Source organism: Histoplasma capsulatum, genomic scaffold (assembly GCF_000149585.1).
Source record: "Histoplasma capsulatum NAm1 scaffold_6 genomic scaffold, whole genome shotgun sequence".
Taxonomy (NCBI): Eukaryota; Fungi; Ascomycota; class Eurotiomycetes; order Onygenales; family Ajellomycetaceae; genus Histoplasma; species Histoplasma mississippiense.
The window spans coordinates 1,403,247-1,418,145 of record NW_001813977.1 but is presented as its reverse complement, the minus strand read 5'-3'; the positions used below and the strand labels follow the sequence as shown (position 1 = coordinate 1,418,145).

Genomic DNA, 14,899 nt, shown 5'->3' with positions numbered 1-14,899 from the left:
CTGCCTGAGGATTGGGTAAGGGGCAGCGCAGCTCTTGGGAGAAGAAGCGATAGGAGCCTCTGGAAGAGTTTGCAAACGTTGTTTGAAAGAATGATTGTGCTCTCTTCCCCGAGGCATAGCTGGATGTCCGTGTTGGGCCTGGGAGGTGAGCTGATATAACCAACGCGTGGTAATGGGTGTCAGTGAATGACGGTTAGACGTGTTCCCTCAACAGGACCGGCTTCATGTACATATCTGCGTCACCGTCGCTGGACTCGGATGTCTTTGTCGACGTGTTTGACGACTCTGATGATGACGATAACCAGGGTGCGTTTGAATGAATTCTTTTTGAATAGCCGTTATTTCCAGCACGCAGGAGACGTCGCCGTTCCCGAAACAGGCTCCAGTACTCTGAGCACGCCAGAGCTGTTGCAAATATAGCGAACAGGAGAACAATGGGAACAAGCACCAATGCAAGTAAGATTAAATTCCTATTTGCTTCGCTCCGTGTTACCTTGAACATGTCGAACCTACTTTTCGATATACACCTCTCTACCCCTGATTGCGAGAAGACAACTTGAACGGATGATATATAGAATTAGAGCGTGATTGCCAAATACAAACAGCATGGAATGGCCAGCGATGGGAATATAAAATAAGACGAGATGTTGATATAATCTAGCTAAACGGAGAGAAGTAAAGCCGTGTTTACGCAGAGGGACAAACACAGCAAAAGAAGCATCAGCGTCATGCAGAAGGAACGATGCTGCACCATGACAAAGTCAAGCAAAGAACCAAGTCAGCAGCCAAGCATACACGGAATAAATAATAGAGTTTGGGATAGAGTAAAATGAAAGTTTTGTATATAATCAAGGCAATACAGTATTATGAGGTAAGAGCGCAAGCAGGCAGCAAGGAATAAAACACCATTGTGGCGCCCCTTATCCCAACATCTGCCCGCTATGTTTGACGAGGCTGAGCACCACCAAATCATGGTGTCTCTATCTCACTACCCTTTTGGGTGGAGATAATCTCTTCCTTCGTCTTGGAAAGCGTATCACTGTCAAGCTTGACAAATCGAATCTGGGATGTAAAATATGAATTAGATTCTTCCGGAGATACAATAGACGTATAAGAAAAAAGTTGATGTGGTCGTGACAGCTCACCAGATCATCGCCCGCACCACCCCGCGTACTATTGCCAAAAAGGACTGATTCCAAGTAACTAGTCTCAATTCCAGCTTGCACTCTCTTCTCCCAAACACCTTCCCAGTTCCATTCTCCAGGTCGGCGTGCGTGCAGACTGCTCCTTTTCACCGGTCCATCTGGGCCATCTTCCCCTTCCCTGTTTCCCAGCCCCCGATGGGATCGCCAGGCATGCCAGGCTCCAGGGTTCCCAGCGGCCTCCAGCGGTATGGAGTCCAATACTGCTTCATCATCAAACGTCGACCGGATGTAGTTAAGAATCGTCAAAACTGGGACATCCACCTGAACACTGGCAGTAGACGGTGAGCCGGCTGGTAACGGAGATACACGCACATGGGGATCATGTGACGAAACTCGCCCCGCAGATGAGACATCTTGCTCTTCCGCAAACGAAGTCCCAGTCCCCGCGTCTTTGTCTGGAGCTGGCGTTGTCCCTTCACTGGGCTGTTCCAGGGGTGCTGGTTTCGCGCCCTTCTGTTCGCTACCACTCACATTCCGTGATGATGCTGCTGAATTCGACGCACTCCTCTGAGCTCTTCCTCTTCCAAACCAATGTGGGAATCCATGCCTCAGACTAAAGCCGCCGGGTGGTAGACGTTCTTCATCCGTTGCGCTTACAGTATCTGTATCGGGAGAGTTGGTGCTAAATGTGTAGGTTGTGAGCGGCACGATGAGGGGGTGGAATATATCTGTCGTGAAAGTAACTAATGGCGGTAAATCCGGATAAGTCGATGGAAAGCGGAACTGAAATCGCAGAATCGCAGATGCGTAGGGGCCTAGTTATCCGTTGATTAGCATTCATGGGTTTCAAACTCATCGTTGTTCAACGGCTTCGGAAAATCACGTGTAGTAGGGTAGGGTGCATCCACGGATATTATATATTACCCTTCTGCACAAAAATAACACCAGACCAGAAGGTGGGATCTGTCGGTGAGATATTCACGTAGACGCCGGGGGGAGGAGCTGTTTTCAGGCTCGTGCTATAACAGGATAATGAGCGCTCAATAATTCAAACAGCAGCTTTGCCTTTTTAAACATGGGGAAGAAGTTCATGGTCAAACCCTACAATTCAAGCCGAAGCTGCTGTCTTCGCAGTGATGGGATGTTGGGAAGCCGGTAGGATGACATTTCGGGTTTCGGTCGTGACGTTCCTTCGAGAATGCGCCGTTGTGTTCCGCTCCTGAGAAAGGTTTCGGAGTGGGATTAGGTTCTTGGCGTTCAGGGGGCTCCAATGCCGAGGTTTGGAAAGCCAACCCTTCCAAACTTGGCGGGGAAATCGGAATAGCCGAACAACGATAATGTATACAAACTTTACGCTGTAGACAAGGTTAAAAACGAGTGCATGTTTTCAATAAGCCACCAACACTCACTCACAGAGTTGGAAGTACTTTAGGTGTCCATGGCATTGCAAATTCCCGTTCAAGTGCGGGTTGCGGTGATGCATGGAGCTCTAATCAAAGAAAGAAAAAACAGCCAAGAGTGCATTGGACTTCAGCTTTGCGCCAATGCATCTGTGCAAACTTCATGGCTTCCTGGACTGGGCAAATTGATATCACCAGGCGGTTAAAAGCGGAAGCCGCCAGATCATCTGAGGCGTTGCCACTCTACCAACCAAACAGTAGCATAAGACAGAAAGAGAGATAAGTGAGCAGGATAAACGGACACACAAGGCGGAACACTGAATTTCCTCCGATGCTGTCTTCAGTCGGCTGACGTTGCCGCTTGTCCCCCTGACACTGTTGGTTACATGATGAATAGCCAGCCCTATGTGTAAGGTTGTAAGCAGAACGAGCCCAACCGGCAATTTCTCGCCCCGAAGGGTCCTTGCTCGATGGCTTGAAAAGCCACTGTATGTACACGTAGTCGTAACTTGGCCTCGAAATTGAACGGCCTGGTGAAATGGTGACTTCACCGCAATAATTGTACCTGGAATGTCCCTGCCTGAGCGCCTGGAGGTGGAAATGGTACCATGCAACATATATTCATTGCCATAACCGAGTAAGTGGGGAGTTGCCAATGACACTGAAGTCAACATTTCCATTTAGGAACCGTTGTGCATGCTGCTGGATCATACCGATTCTTGAGAGCAGGTATTTGTTAGCATCCAATTGGGACTGGATGAGCCAACGTCTCGAGGGTACCCAGAAAGACAGCATGTCGTGTACACAGGCATTAGCACGATGAATAGCGAACCGAATAATAAAATTGCCCATGTGCCATCATTATTGCTCGATCAATCGAACAAAAGAAATAAAAAAAAACCGCCTCAATTCGGCGTCTGGTTCAAAAGTGAGTATGTTCGATTTCGGTATCCGCAGCCAGACACCGATCCATCATTGGTGCCCAGGTATCTCGAGTCGGCTCGGGAGTCGCGGTAATCACGCAATTCAGTCACATGTGTTCCGTCGAGAATAATAAACATCATGCGATGAATGAGTGGGATGGACGATGGGAAGCCTGCAGAAGAAAAAGCAACCCAACCCGCATCGTTGGCGAGCAACGCGACTCCGAAACCGGCGCGGTTGAATATGGTTTAAGAAGTGGTTAGAAGCAGCATTTGCTGGTCAGTCACCGCAGATACCGGATGGTTGGCGCATTCGTGTTAACCCGGCTCCCATTTGACCCATCAAGCTTATCTTTGGATGAACCTCCTGTGGTTGGTCCAAATCTCCAGGCCAATATCAAGAACAACACTTAATGATAAGTCTTAGCACGCCGGTTGGCGTCGTTTAGAAATCAGAGCTTCTGGAAAGAAGGCTTGTATCCTGCAATGCTCGGCTAGCTCATGCGGGTTTAGCGCTGGTGTTGGATGTCAACGAAAGGGCGTGGGGCGCAGGGATCAGATGCTGGCTGATGTAATCTATCGCCCGGAGGGCTGACTTTAGCCCCATCGACGCCAGCCGTATCTTGCTCCCGGCTTGCAAATCAACTCTCAGACAACCACTTGGTCCGGCGGAGAATTGAGTTAGCTGAGGGTACATATTTGCTTTCTTGACTTTGGGCCCTTGCCGCCCCTCGCACGATTCCAAAGTTTGTTACTACTCTCAGATCAGGCGACCGTAAACCTTCAAGTTCTTCAGCGCCATCCACATCAGATATACGGGATATGAGGCACCTCACATTCACAGGAGCAGCACTATCGGTGATAAAGCTACATTGACATGGTACAACCGGCGGGGAAATACACAGCCAAGCCTCTGATTGATGGTAGACCGGCTTCACCTTGAACTAAGCTACTGAATATTGTGCCTAACAAGGTTGCTGCATTGAACTATTGCTCCCCGCCATCCCCACTCCTTAAGATAAAAATGTCCCATTGCTAGAGTCCGGAATCTTTGCACCGATGCAAGGCGGGTCCAGCCAGAGCTTAACAAACACGAGGTTCCCCGAGTCTGTGACTCAATTCCTCCATCTTCTTATCTTTGCTTCCCTTTTGCCTTGACCTTGCTTTTTCCGCCCACGTCTTCCGACTTCTGATCACTTCCATGTCCTCCATATTTTTCATATACAATTGACATTACACCCAAGAACTTTCGGCCTCTTCTCAGTTTTCATTGTTCCGTTTCCCGGACTTCGACCCAAATTGCCGCTAGGAGGCAATCCGGTTCGGTGTGCCTTCAAACGTCTAAGATATCATGGAATATTTCGATTTTGAACAAGCAGCTCAGGACGATGATGTTGCTTCCAATTGCCCAGTGATTGGTGAGTCAGAGGTTGCAGGGAAACATGATTCTCTCATTGTTAAAGACGTCTCCCTCCTCCCAGCCGAACCACCCCACACAGAACCAGATATTCCTCAAAAAGAGGACCCGTCCTCAAATCTATATCCTGTAACTCAACCTGAGGAGCCCTGCGATCTATGTCGTTCCCGAGGCCTTAACTGTGTCATGGCAAAAAGGGGTGTGATGCAAAATAACGGTTGCACATGCTGTATCTCTTTGTACCGTGAATGCAGTTTTACTCGCACTAAGCCACATGAAAAAGGCTTGGATACATTACATGTCGTTTCCGAAGATAGCTACGTGCCAATTGGTAGCTTCACGGGAAAGAAGCTTCTAAGATCCTTTCATGGTGGTACCTCTAGCACTACGTTTGAAGAAACCGACCCTAACGGTCGAAAAAGTGGCGCCAGATTCCCGAGGGAAGCTATTCGAGTACTAAAGACGTGGCTGACGAATCACGCCAACCATCCCTATCCTTCAGACAAGGAAAAGGACGAATTGAAGTTGAAAACAGGGCTGAAGCGTAGCCAGATCTGCAATTGGCTTGCAAATGCCCGTCGTCGAGGAAAGGTCCGGCCATTGCTTCGCGATATCTCTCCTCCACCTACTGGAGCTCTGGATATTCCACGCAAACAACTAGCTCCGGTAGTGGATATTTCCGAATTGACTCCGCTTGAGCGTTGGAAGCATTCACCCCCTGAACACGAACCTGCATCAGCCACTGATATTATTCGAGCCATGGAAAATGCCCCTTATGCTCCAGAGCGGAACCTCGCCAGTGGTGGGGAAAGGAATCCGTCCAGTGCTGGCCGTTTCCTCCCACATTCTCGAAAAACGGGTTCAAGCACCGACGGTTCTGGTCTCTCCAATGTAATCCCTGCCCGATCTGTGAGTAGTTACAGTTTGGACACAACAAAATCCAGTATTTCCGATATGTCTTTTGCATCTGCCTTCTCACATCGTTCATCCCGCTCCTCGTTCAACTCCATGGATGGTAAAGACCACCGCCGTAGACGTCGCCATAAATCTGCAATCGGGCAAAACTTGTTTCAAAAAGCCCGCGCAGCTCGAATTTTTCAATGCACTTTCTGCACTGACTCTTTCGCTACTAAGCATGATTGGCAACGCCATGAAAAGTCATTGCATCTTGCCTTGGAAAAATGGACATGTACACCTCAGGGGGGTGTGGTCACTATCGATGGTGCGGTTGTTTGTGCCTTCTGCAAAAGTCCCAACCCAGACGACGACCATCTTGAGTCTCATAATTTCAATGCTTGTCAAGAGAAATCCCTTCAAGAACGGACCTTCTACCGGAAAGACCACCTCAGTCAACATCTCCGTCTGATGCATTCTGTAAAGTTTGGCTCTTGGATGGAAAGCTGGAGAAGTGCTACTACAGAAATCCGGTCCCGGTGTGGTTTTTGCTCCGCCATATTCAATACCTGGAAAGAAAGGGTCGATCATCTTACGACTCATTTTAAAGCTGGAACTGATATGTCGCAGTGGAAAGGAGACTGGGGTTTTGAGCCCGTCGTTCAACGGCTTGTTGAAAATGGAATGCCTCCATATCTAATCGGGGAAGAGCGGAACACACTGGACCCGTGGGTTGCTAAGCCGCCCGCGAAGAAATCCAGTTATGATGTTCTGAGAAAAGATTCGAATTTAGGTTCTACTGAGGAATCATCTGACATTCCCGTCCCCGGAGATGCAAATTGCTTCCGGCGTCTGGAGATTGAACTCTCAGCATATATCAAGCGCAATGTTAGCCAGGGCGTCATTCCGACAGATCAGGATATCTTAAGCGAAGCGCGACAAATCGTATATGGGAGTGACGACCCGTGGAATCAGACCTGCGCCGACAATCCGATATGGTTATCTATTCTCAAGCGAGACAACGGCCTTTGTGATCCCCCTGAAGTCCAAAATATTCAGTTAGATGATTTAGACATGCAGCCGCCATTTGCTGCCCCTGGACTGTCCCAGCCGCCTATGCATAAACTTTTGACCAGCACATCAAACCTCAGCAATGCTGGTGTCAATAGCTCTGGCTTTCAGAGCCCAGCATTCTACAGCACTAGTTTCAATTCTGGAGCTCCGAGTGTCCATGATAGCTTTATGGGTAGCACTGCGGGTAGTGTGGGCGTTAATTCAGCCGGATATCCAAGTGGTGGATGGCCAGGCTTAACCACTTCCAACACTCTATCTTCCTCGGCTCCTGTCAGTACAGGTTTGGATCAGGGAAGTCACTTTGGGTTCTATGCTCAATATCTCCACCAACTCCCAGACAATGGTCGTGGGAATCTAGGCGAGAACTTTAACGACATGCACATCCATTCATTCGAACCTGGAGGCCATCCAGGAAATAATAGTAAAGTTAGTACTACAAACCAGTACAGTTTATCTGGCGCCGCCCCTTCTTTTGAAGTGCCTTCTACTACACCAATAGATATCCCCTCGTCAAGCGTTCCCGTGTCTGGCACGCATATCGCTTCTGGGTCATTTGAACCCTATTTCCAGAACATATTCGATTATCATTTTGATATGAGCTAGTGACTTCATTGTTTACTATTCATTTCTCTTCTGTGCTTCAAGAGAAATGTTCGGGTTAATGGTTTGTCCGCGCAGGGTTCTTCGGTCGATAAATAATCGGCCTGTCAAGGAGACGATAATTACCATACGTTTGGGCTATAGAGAAAGAGAAAGGAAAAGATGAAGGAGGCAACAGACCTCCCGCTATGAAATGCAAATGCTGCTTATGTTTGCTTTTGCCAATTGACTCAATTGGTATAAAGTTTGGTTAACGGCGAATAGTATGCATCAGAAGTAGGGAAGCGAAGGAAAAGACCGTGAATGATTTTTGCCTAATACTTGTCTTCTTGCTGTTTTCTTTCTTTCTTTTTCTTTTCCTTTTCTCTTTTGCTTTTGTGTTCATCCTCCATCTCAACATTGGTATGAATTGGCTTTAATTTCCCTTTTGTGCGCTTCAGTCACATAAAATTTAATTTTCACTGATGGGCGTTTGGGAATGGATTTGGCTATTGGTCTTTTCCCATGCGTGAGGAGCTTCCAACCAAGGAGCACGTTAGAGCACACATCCACCAACTCCACTCGATAGCAATTCGACTTCAGCTTCAATTTTCGCTCAAGAATAATATGAGAAGGTTTTTTTGGATATGCTGCAGGGGCCACATCTCACCATTCCAATAGACTATCTGAAGAGTTAAAAATATCTGAGGAAAATACAAACATGAAAATGACACTGGAAGAAAGCGATTCGGCCGGATAGACCAATCCATTACACAGACATCATCATAGTACCCTCACACAAGCCCCGCCTTCCTGTCCCTATTAAACTTATCAACCACCTCCCTCACCTCCGTAATAATCCCTACACACATTGGAGAGTCGGAATGGCAGCCGGAAACTGGATGATCTCCAAAAGGCAGTGGGACCACAGTACCTTCCACCGCAGTCACCCACTGCGTCGGTTTCTCCACAGCACGAATAAACGCGTAGTAGCAGCATTCGTTTGTTCCCAAGTGCTCAATACACTCATATCCTCGTAATGTTAGGCCATGTTTGCTAAAATAGCCTGGGGATATACATATCCTCCCAGCAAGGGACGTTTTAAGACCGACAATCCTACGTCCACCAAAAACTTACGCTGATCCCCGCTTGCAAACCGCGCACATAATGCCACCAGCCTATAGGTATATACAAACACTCTCCTTCCTTCAAAATAGTCTCTACATACTCTGCATCTGAAAATCCGGGCCACATCGACTCCCAGGTCTCAGACTCAGCGGGGGACAGTTCGATGGCCGCAAGATCAACTTGTGAGGTGTTGGACATGTCAATTTGCTGAAGTTGCGTCGGTGCCGGCGTCGGCGCACCAGTGTCTGTTTCTTTGTCTTCCTGTTGCTGCTGTTGCTGTGGAGAGGAGGCGGGGTTGACAACCTCCATACCGCGAGGATATATTTGCGATGCGGGTGTATGGGGAGAGTAGAGCCGAATATATTTCTGTCCGACAACTTGCACGAGGATGTTATGGTACGGATCATGATGTAATGGGGATATCGTCCACGAGGGGCCTATCCATGTATTAATGACTGGATCACAGATGGTATCGATCGCTTCCCCGCCATCATCGCCGCTGTCTGTAGACTTCCCACCTTGATCCTGATCTTGCTCTGGATCACCCAAAATATTCCTGCTACTCTTTTTTGACTGTTCGTCTTTATCTCGAGCCAGTCTCTCGCGCAATCTTTTGTCATGCAAGGGCGTTCCGGGTTCCGGCGTTGGCGGATCCGTATAGCAGTAGTCTGGTATACAGATATCCTTCCTCAGCGCAGGTATCTGCGCCAGTAAATCATGCTGTGCCATATAGCCCGTCTGGCCTCCTGCTACTCTGTCTACACGATCCCCAGTATTCGCTACATGGCAATTTTCACCACCATTCTCCTTTCCGTCACCTGAATCCTGACCACTACTCTCGACCCTCCATAGATAGTCCCGCACAAACTCTCCGAATGGGATGATACGCTGCCCCCATCCTTCATCAGTGTAGGACCTGCCCACTTCGACGGGGACCAGTCTCCGGCCGTCATACGTCCGCTGGGCCCAGTACTCTGGAGACGACCAGGGCCGTGTCGAGAGCGCAGGCCAGTGGCTCACTGCATCCGCGATGACTAGTGGTGTGCGAACATTGTTCATATGCTCTATGAAATGTTCGAGGGATGGGCAAGTGACAGTACGAATTGGACGTTCCAGGCGTGGAGCGGGAGCTATGTCTGGGGGGAACAGAGTGGAAGTTATTAGTTTACTGCGTTTTCGTGGTGGCTGCTCCTCTTGCTCAAGTTCAGAGTGGACCTTGAACAGGTTGAGTTTGCCAAAGAAGAGGGCGAATGGCCTTGTCGAGGAATGAGAATCTGTCATGTCCTGCAAACATGCAATAAGTGATTCAACCAGAAATTCTCTACGCGGAGCGCGGGTCATGATCAGTGCTCTATCCAGGGTATGGATAACAGGTGACAGCCACAGCGAATTCGGCCTGATCGTGCGGTCATTCATGTCATATCTATGGTGTTGCCCGCCTTTCGATGTCGGGCTGTCAAATTCTTGCGGCTCTCGTTTCTCCAATTTACGGCAATCCACCTCACTGCTGTCATCGTCACGTAGATGTTTTTCTATTGCGTAGCATGCTTTTACGATGCTAGCGTCTGTATAGAGCCGTCTCCAGCAATCCTTCACGTCTTTGAATGGAAACACGCGTAGTTTACTGTCCGCGAGGGCAAGAGCATTGTCCGTGTTCTGAAGGAGAGCTGTAATGAGCTTCCCAGTGTCACCATCGAAACATTCGCAGATCGGATCATCTGGGGATGGCGACGATACAGTGGACAAGGCTTGACGAGTCAAACGGTGTATTGATTGCATCGGGTCACGTCAAAAGGACAGACCTGTTGAAAAAGATTGTGGGCGACGAGCCCTTGTGGACGTGACCAAGCGCCAGCCCGGAAAATATCTTTTCCTCCTCCCAATGACACCATTTAGGGCTGGTGTTCAGTTGAAGATTAATATAGTTGCCATCCTAAACGTTATCAGTTTTGATGAAATACGGCAGGCGATAAAAAGACGTATACCATTGGCCTACATAGCTATCTATAGATATCTATGAATCTGTATGAAAAAATTCTAGCATATTCTAATGTACCCAAACCCACAAAAACAGTCCGATCCAGAACGCCCGGTATTATTACATATCAATAGCCGTCTAACAATCGAACAACTCTCTCCGGTATGGAATTGACTCCTTGCGCATTGATAGCGCTAACAGGGATGGAATACAACTTGCCTCGCCACGCATTTGGCTGGCCGGATGGATGTTCCACATTTCCCTTTTCGACTTCTTCCAGATAAGAACGCAAGGCTATATAGTTCTCCTGCGTTCCTGGAAGGTCCGCCTTGGTCGCGATGACAAACCACGGCTTTGTATACATAGGGGGAAGATTCTTGGCAGAGACGTCTCGTTTTGATGGAGTCAAGGTGGGTGGTGTTAGGTGCTGTGCGCCGAACTCATCGAGGAATTGCTCTGGAGGGTGGGCATCTAGTGGGATCCACGAAACTAACCGCTCCTCTGCTTGGATGTTCAATTTCCTCTCTCGAAGGCGGTTGTACTCATATAGTTCCCGCCAAAGCCCTTTTAGCGCTTGTACAGCATCGCCCGCGCTCAGGTCAATGACGAACGCGAGGATTCCTGCTCGTTCGATGTGGCGAAGGAAGCCAAGACCAAGGCCCTTATCCAAATGTGCTCCCTCTATCAACCCTGGAATATCTGCGATGGTGAAATGGGTTCGCCGAGGATGCCCGGGTTTTGACTCGAGAAAAGGACGTCCAGAGTGATCATCAATCACAACGGTCCCGATATTCGGCGAGAGCGTAGTGAATGCCCAATTTCCAACCCGTGTCCGACTGTTCGTAATTGAACGAAGTAGGGTACTTTTCCCAGCATTTGGTAAACCAACAAGACCAACATCAGCCAGTAATTTAAGCTCGAACTCAAGCTCTAGCTTGAGACCCTTTTCACCCCTGGTTGCAAACCTGGGTTTTGTGTTTGTGTTGGATACAAAATTCGGATTTCCTAGACCACCGACCGCCCCTGCGGCCAGCAATATCGGTTCTGGCATATGCTCTGAGAGATCAAGGTATATAGGCTTTTTAGGTTGAGAAGTAGCTAGCGCCGAGCGACGGGCTGGTGGTAGCACTGGAAAGTCTTCTGTGAGAAAATCTGAAGGCTGCGAACCAGGATAAAAGACCCATCGTTCCCGGCGCTCCGATGCAGCGCGCATTCCCTTCTCTTTTCCAATTTCACGGATAAGTTGTGCCAACCGACGCTCTTCCTCAACCAAAGGATCAAGCCGCCCGATCTCGCGGATGACAGTTCCTACGGGCACCTGTAACAGAACATCCTTGCCTCGCTGCCCTCCGCGAGACTTCCCTTGGCCACTTCGACCATGTCCAGCCTTGATTATTCCTCTTCGAGCCAGCTTGTGGAGACTGGTTTCACCCTCAACCGCCTGTATGAATATGTTTCCTCCGCTCCCGCCATCTCCTCCGTTTGCGGGTCCGTCATCAATATACTTTTCTCGGAGGAATGAAACGCAGCCGTTCCCCCCCGACCCAGCGTGGAGTGTTAATGTGCAGCGGTCCTGGAAAATCGAGCGGGAATAATCAGACGGAGAGGGATTTAAGTGGTTCTTATCCACGGATTTGCCTGTGGCTAATATCGCCTGGTGGGAAAATCTGGTCTCGCCGAGTACATGTACGGCGCCGTTAAGACGTCCAGCGCCCTCAGAGGAATACCGCACTAATTTGCGGCTTGAAGCGGCCGCGGAAACTGAGTTACGTATGGAGCTTGACAACGTGGGGTATAGAAATGGCATTAGAGTCGACCTTAGCAAAGACATGCCATTTCCCAGGCTCATACTTGGTTTCCACCACGCTAATAAGCCAGGCTGTATATCAGAACAACTGGTTTATATTAGAGTTTATTTCATTTCCCGTGCTCTCAGTTAGCTAATGAGAGTGGAGATAGACAGGAGGTGTCCAATGTGTCCTTTCATTCGCATCTTGAGAGTCGCCAAATGGAGCCCAACATATATCGACTTCGTCGAAGTTTCAATTTTTTGAGGTGGTAACACGTGATATTTAAATTACATAATACAAAGTGGTGTTCGATGTTCGATGCTGCAGGCGCAGATGACAGGTCTCAATAAGCTCTTCAATTAATATGCAAAGCAGGATGGAGGTTGCCGAACTCCATCGGGAGGCGCAAATAAGAGTTTTGGACACTTTATTATATTTTATTTCATTTGGTTGAAGTTGAATTATTTCTCACAACTTGAGAGTTATGTGACCGCGTTCGCTGGCAATTACCAGGACTACTATTACTTTTACGCGGAAAATATGACCGCATTCAAACCTCAACCCCACCCCCACAAAGGAAGCCAGAGTAGGGGCGAAAAGAGAGCTACGAGGTTAAAACTCACTGCATATGCTAGTTACGGGGTATTGGGGATAGGCCGCAGAATCGGAAGGTAAACAGAGAAACAGCTTTGGAATAAAAGACATGACTCTCATTTGATAGCTTTAATGCCTTGTGGGGTTTTTGTTGCCTGATCCGAGGTCTCCGTTTCCGTAGCATTGTGCTTCACGATCATTGGTAGCGTCAGGCTATTTCACTGAACCAAAACTGCCAATTCATCGTCAATGACGCTGGCCTGTCAGACAGTGGTTATAAGAATAAGAGCGCCTGCAAACAACGCCGGCGCAGTGGAAAATGGCACAGTACATCGCCCCAGTCATATCTAAAATTGCCATTGTCTCTCAGCCATTGATATCTCCCCATGGAATGCGAGATCGGATCAATGCAACGAGGCGCCTGCAGCCTAAAGTGCAATAATCGTGAATGACACCTTAGTATTTTCAGCACCTCAGTTCTTCGGATGCAGCATCTGCTTCATGGAGGAGGTGAGGTATCCGGTGGGAATAAGGTCCGGATGGATAAAGAGCGAAGGGCGACGGCGGTCGCGAGCAGTTGCTTTGTTCCAGCCCACGATTGACATGACATGCAACCAGTCAATTAGGCGAGAAGAATATCCTTCCAGCACAAGCTTTGGGGATTGTTATCAGAAAAATTCTTCAGCATATCTGCATGTGCCGAATCAGTTTCACTCCAGGATTCGCCGGTTTTCCGGGCTTCGACCATCCTCAGCCTTTTGGAATCCGAGCGGCCTAGAGGAAGAGTGAGCAGTGAACACGTATTAGAACCACTTTTTGATGAAATTTTTGATGCACTCGATGCACATGACCATCATATTGATAGAGTCGTGGGGGGCTTGTTGAACTCGGGCGCCGTGGACCTTGTCCAGTCAAATGCTCAATTGCCGAATAAGAGTTTCAGCTTCTTTTTTGAAGAGGGTAGCTCACAGGTCGGGTATCTTTACTAATGGTTTCTTTCTTGTTAATTTTTTTTTTTTTTTTTTTTTTTAGAGCTCTCCTAACCTTGCTTTCCTTTATCTTCTTAGTCCGCCGAAGTTCTGCTCTGTCTGGGAGGAATTGTTTATCGTAAGTGGAAACACACATCGCCCAGTTGTCCCAGGTTGATGCGGTTTTAAAAAATTCACAAAGACGGACAACCTTTCGGCAATGAGAATCGAATCGAAAAATCTCAAGAGCAGGTTTCCACCGTGGACGCGTAACGACGCATTGGCCGCTGATGTCAACAAGACCTCAACCCGCAACGAGGATGTTCGCGAGACAGAGGTTATCACCCCCTCCTCTCATCCTCACATCTAGTACAAAGCAAAAATGACTTGCCCGCTCCGTTGATTTTTATCCAAAGCGCATTCAACCAGACTGCGAAAATAATGGGAGAAATAATGGAATTGCTCTTCATGACCACACGGAATGCCGGAATGTGAGTTCATGAGGTATTCTATTTTTGAGCTGCTTGAATTGATTGGTTAGGGAAGTTGGCGAATGAAGACCTGGTGTTCATTCCAAGGTTGCGCTGCAAGCACTGATGAACAGAGACCCTACCAACGACGAATCCAGAGAAAATGACATTTCCATACAGAACGTGACAGTACCGGTCGTATTGATGTTGAACACTGTCTCGATACTGGGTACGGAGTATATATATCCTACTAGTCGCATCCCAGTGAATTTAGGTCTCGTACCATTCCACATAGGGGGTATGAAGCACAGAACATCGGACGACGGATGTCAGGGCCGGAGGTATCTCACTAGTCATTGCTTGGGTTATACGCTATGTGGACCCAGCGCTAAGGATCCGTCACCGCGGGACCGGACCCTTGTACCCGGGAAAACTTTAAGGTTTGACTGGAAAGATACGAAGAGCCGATTGTCAGCCCATCCTTCGGGACGTCGAAGGAAAAGGGGATGCCTCATAATCGAACCCTCGCTGTATTCTGC

At 48.4% G+C, this 14,899-nt stretch overlaps 4 protein-coding genes across 4 annotated transcripts; 1 reads left to right on the top strand and 3 right to left on the bottom strand.

Moving 5' to 3' along the window:
• Positions 1-969: 969 nt before the first annotated feature.
• On the bottom strand, positions 970-2,590 carry HCAG_06750 (conserved hypothetical protein; the record flags this gene model as incomplete). Its single annotated transcript, XM_001539095.1, has 5 exons — positions 970-1,062; positions 1,146-1,960; positions 2,070-2,164; positions 2,251-2,364; positions 2,559-2,590. The coding sequence occupies 5 exons, from the start codon at positions 2,588-2,590 to the stop codon at positions 970-972; spliced, it is 1,149 nt and encodes a 382-aa protein (XP_001539145.1).
• Positions 2,591-4,819: 2,229 nt separating this feature from the next.
• HCAG_06749 (conserved hypothetical protein) lies at positions 4,820-7,451 on the top strand (the record flags this gene model as incomplete). Its single annotated transcript, XM_001539094.1, has 3 exons — positions 4,820-4,886; positions 4,932-7,279; positions 7,353-7,451. The coding sequence occupies 3 exons, from the start codon at positions 4,820-4,822 to the stop codon at positions 7,449-7,451; spliced, it is 2,514 nt and encodes an 837-aa protein (XP_001539144.1).
• Positions 7,452-7,904: 453 nt separating this feature from the next.
• On the bottom strand, positions 7,905-10,339 carry HCAG_06748 (conserved hypothetical protein; the record flags this gene model as incomplete). The annotated part of the gene is made up of 3 exons (XM_001539093.1): positions 7,905-7,941; positions 8,231-8,251; positions 8,661-10,339. The coding sequence occupies 3 exons, from the start codon at positions 10,337-10,339 to the stop codon at positions 7,905-7,907; spliced, it is 1,737 nt and encodes a 578-aa protein (XP_001539143.1).
• Positions 10,340-10,665: 326 nt separating this feature from the next.
• HCAG_06747 (conserved hypothetical protein) lies at positions 10,666-13,106 on the bottom strand (the record flags this gene model as incomplete). Its single annotated transcript, XM_001539092.1, has 3 exons — positions 10,666-12,417; positions 12,627-12,649; positions 12,968-13,106. 3 exons carry the CDS (start codon positions 13,104-13,106, stop codon positions 10,666-10,668), a joined length of 1,914 nt encoding a protein of 637 aa, XP_001539142.1.
• Between the last annotated feature and the right edge of the window lie 1,793 nt (positions 13,107-14,899).